Below are 4,215 nucleotides of genomic sequence, written 5' to 3'. Positions count from 1 at the left end.
ATTAAAGGCAACACTGAGAATGAACTTTTTGTTGTTAAAAAAAAAAGGGAAAAAACAGGATAAAAAAATGAATAACATCTCGTAATTTTAGTTAATCGAAATGTGTTTTGATAGGTTTAATAAATGATACTGCCATTTTTCAAATTATATTCATTAATTAGCATGTAAAATATTATATACTATATCAGTTATAATATATCAGTTTTCCAGGTGGGCAAATGAAGATTAAATGTCATTATTGTAATGTGACTGTGCAGACGAGAAAGGAATATTCAAAACATCTTGAAATGCACAAGGAATATAACTTCACTTGTCCCGAATGTGGCAAGAAATTCTATTCCCTAAAGAGATTTCGAGAGCATAAAGAAGTGCATCAACCTAAATCTCAATGTGAAACTTGCAACAGTTCCTTTTCTTACAAGACTGGACTACGACGACATCAGCGACAATTCCACAGTGGTAGCCGTTAGTTTCGCAAAGTTTATCTTTAGCAAAAGAAGTTTTCAATGTATTTGTTTACATGAAAATGTGTTGCAAAACATTTACGACAGTAGAGAGGCAATTCAAAATTAGTACTTACTGCAATATTCTTCTAATCTCAGCAGATAGCTGCTTGTCGTTTATCGGAGTTGTTGTTTGGCAGTTACTGATGTGATAATGGACGGAGTGAAAAAATACAAGCAATTAGCGTCTTTACAGGCCGATGAATTTAAATGATGTTGACAATAATTTCAATGTATTTACAACATTATTGTCAAATAATGTTATCACTGATGCATCAAAAAACTGAAAAATACTAATAGAGAAGAAAATATTCTATTGCATTCTCTTCTACGTTTTCAAAAAATTTTTAACACAAGGGAAGAGGTATGAAAAAAAGTACATCATTTGATCTACGAGAACCAAATGGCCACTAGCCACCCACTCCATTCGACTCAATGAGCTGTTATCTGAGAAATGCTCATTCTAATCCCAATAGAATGAGATTATAGCAGTAGATGAGGTAATACTCGTGGACACGAGAAAAAGCACTAAAACATTATATAATGACATGTTATTTCAGTTGGGCAGATGAAGATTAAATGTCGTTATTGTAATGCGACCGTGCAGACGAGGAAAGAATATTCAAAACATCTTGAAATGCACAAGAAATATGGCATCACTTGCCCCGAATGTGGCAAGACATTCTATTCTTCAAGGGGATTTCGACACCATGAAGATGCGCATCAACCTCAATCTCAATGTGAAATTTGTAACAATTCCTTTTCTTATACAACTACACTGCAGCAACACAAGCGACTAAAACACGGAATTACGGGTTAGTTTCGCATATATTTATCCGAAGTTTCCAACGTGTTTGTTCACATGAAAATGTGTTGCAAAACATTTAAGACAGTGAAGTGGCAATTCAAAAATTAAAAGTGGTAATTCTTACTGCAGTATTTTTCTAACCTGAATAGGTAACTGCTTGTCGTTTATCGCAGTTGGTGTTTGACAGTTACTGATGTGATAATGGACGGAGTGATAAAATCCAAGTAATTAGCGTCCTTATAGCCCGATGAATTTAAATGATGTTGACAATGGTGATATAATGTTATCACTGGTGCATCAAAAAACTGAAAAATGCTAAGAGAGAAGCGAATATTCTATTGCATTCTCTTCTACGTTTTCATCGGTTTTTTAACACAAGGGAAGAGGTATGAAAAAAAGTACATCATTTGATCCATGAAAACCAAATGGCCACTAACCACCCACTTCGTTTCACTCAATGAGCTGTTATCTGAAAAATGCTCATTCTAATCCCAATAAAATGTGATTCTTAAGTTGGAGCATACTTTGGATACACGAAACCATCAAGGCCAAAGTTTATCAGTGCATTAAAACTTAGATTCTGTCGCAAGTATATACAGAAAAAATGAATAGATTCATGTATTCTAAATTAATTGGAATGTGAGGTTTGTTTTATGGCACTGATACTTTCATGATCAGTTTTCAAATCGAATCAATTAATTACCAAATGAAGTGATAGGAAAAGTAATTGCAGATAGAAATGTCACAGCAGTTCATTTTTAGATATGAAAAAGTATGAGTGCCCACATATTAACTGCAATGCGACCATGCAGGGCAAAATCGAATATAACGAACATTTCCAAACGCACGATAAACCATTTCGCTATCAATGTAAACATACCGGTTGTGGAAAAGAATTCCACACTTCGTCATCACTTTCCATACACAAGAATTCCTGTAAACGCAAACCTCAAAGTAAAAACTTCTTCAGTATTAAGCAGTCACCGAGAGAAGACACGAAATATTCCCGCAGAGTTTCCCAGTTTTGCAAATTTAGCAGAGTTTTTACATTTTTATCCACCTGAAATGAATGCACGTGGAAATATGTCACGAAATATCTATGACCATGAAGCGGAACAAATTGTAAAGTGTTAATCTATGAAAAGTTCATTCCAGGTCCAACGGAAACAAATCCGCAGCTGGGACACACTTTGGCAAATACACGAAACAATTACGGTCAAAGTTCATTAGGTCAACCAAATTATTCGGGTAACCAAGTATTTCTCAGAAAACTTTAACTCCCACGCAACTAGGATTTAGCACTAATAAACTCAGACACAGGTATATGTAGCAGTAGATGGGGAATACTAATGGACAATTACCGGAAACAACTAGTATAAAGAAGTATATAATGACATATCGTTTTAATCCCTTCCAGTTTACTGCCTTGATTCAATTGCGTGAAACTAAAAATACAAGCAGTAATCGAAACTGTTCTCGCCCACACTAAGAAATCCACAACTATTCGTTGTGCGAGATTCCATCAGACCTTCCATCAAATGTAACAAAAAGACTTAGATTCTGTTGCAAATATGTACAAAATAAGTGAATAGTTTCGCTTATTCTAAATTAATTGGAGTGGGAAGTTCGTTTTATGGCCCTAAAATCATCATGACCAATTTTCAAACTGAGTCAATCAACTACCAAATAATTTGATAAGAAAGCTAATTGCAAACACAAATCTCACAGTAGTTGTTTTTCAGATGTGAAAAAGCATAAATGTTCAGATATAAGCTGTAATGCGACCATACGGGGTACAATCAAATGTTTAGAACATCTCCAAAAACATGATGAACATTGCAAGCAACCCGGTATTGGAGAAGAATCCCGCAGTCAATCACCATTATACAGGCACAAGAAATTCCGTCAATACAAACCTCAGAGTGAGAAGTTCCTCAGTTTTAGGCAGTCCTGAGAAGACACAAGAAATATTCCCGCAGAGCTTCTCAGTTTTGCAAATTAGCACAGTTTTTACATTTTTATCCACCGCAGAGCTTCTCAGCAGATGTGAAAAAGTATGACTGTCCACATGTTGACTGTAATGCGACCATGCAGGGCAAAAGCGAATATAGCAAGCATTTCCAAACGCACGATAAACCATTTCGCTATCAATGCAAACATCCCGATTGTGGGAAAGAATTCCACAATCCATCATCATTTTCCGAACAAAACCTCAGAGTGAGAAGTTCCTCAGTTTTAAGCAGTCACTGAGAAGACACAAGAAATATTCCCGCAGAGCTTCTCAGTTTTGCAAATTAGCACAGTTTTTACATTTTTATCCACCTGAAATGAATGCCCGTGGAGATATGTCACGAAATATCTATGAACATGAAGTGGAACAAATTGTTCACTTCGTTTAACTCAATAAAGTGTTAATCTATGAAAAGTTCATTCCAGGTCCAACGAAAAGAAATCCGCATATCCAAAAACATGATGAACATTGCAAGCAACCCGGTAATGGGGAAGAATTCCGCAGTCAATCACCATTTTACAGACACAAGAAATTCCGTCAACGCAAACCTCAGAGTAAAACAAATTTAGCAGAGTTTTTAGCATTTTTATTTACCTGGAATGAATGCATGTGAAAATATGTTACGAAATACGTGTGACCGTAGAGTGTAGGAAAAATTGAAAGTAAAAGTTTTTGATTTGTCGGGTTTGATTTGGAAGGGTTTGTTCTTAGGCACAGACGAATATTTTGAGAAGGTATTCCTCGTTCGGTTTAGGAGGAAGTTATTAATTTGCAGCGGATAGTAGTATAATATTTATCAAAGAGAATAGAGGATACAATGCATGTTGCAGTCCTTGGCTGAGTGTTTGAAAAGGAAATGATATAGTTATAGCCTTGTGTATATATACAATTTT

The 4,215-nt window shown here is 35.4% G+C and overlaps 1 protein-coding gene across 1 annotated transcript; it reads left to right on the top strand.

Annotated features, from left to right (window-relative positions):
• Positions 1 to 218: 218 nt before the first annotated feature.
• LOAG_18914 (hypothetical protein) lies at positions 219 to 3,935 on the top strand (the record flags this gene model as incomplete). Its single annotated transcript, XM_020451576.1, has 6 exons — positions 219 to 465; positions 1,064 to 1,318; positions 2,074 to 2,265; positions 2,467 to 2,559; positions 3,054 to 3,233; positions 3,748 to 3,935. The coding sequence occupies 6 exons, from the start codon at positions 219 to 221 to the stop codon at positions 3,933 to 3,935; spliced, it is 1,155 nt and encodes a 384-aa protein (XP_020304628.1).
• Between the last annotated feature and the right edge of the window lie 280 nt (positions 3,936 to 4,215).

Source organism: Loa loa (genome assembly GCF_000183805.2).
Source record: "Loa loa unplaced genomic scaffold supercont3.675, whole genome shotgun sequence".
Classification (NCBI taxonomy): domain Eukaryota; kingdom Metazoa; phylum Nematoda; class Chromadorea; order Rhabditida; family Onchocercidae; genus Loa; species Loa loa.
Note: the sequence above shows the minus strand (reverse complement) of the source record. Positions and strands in the feature narration are given on the sequence as shown.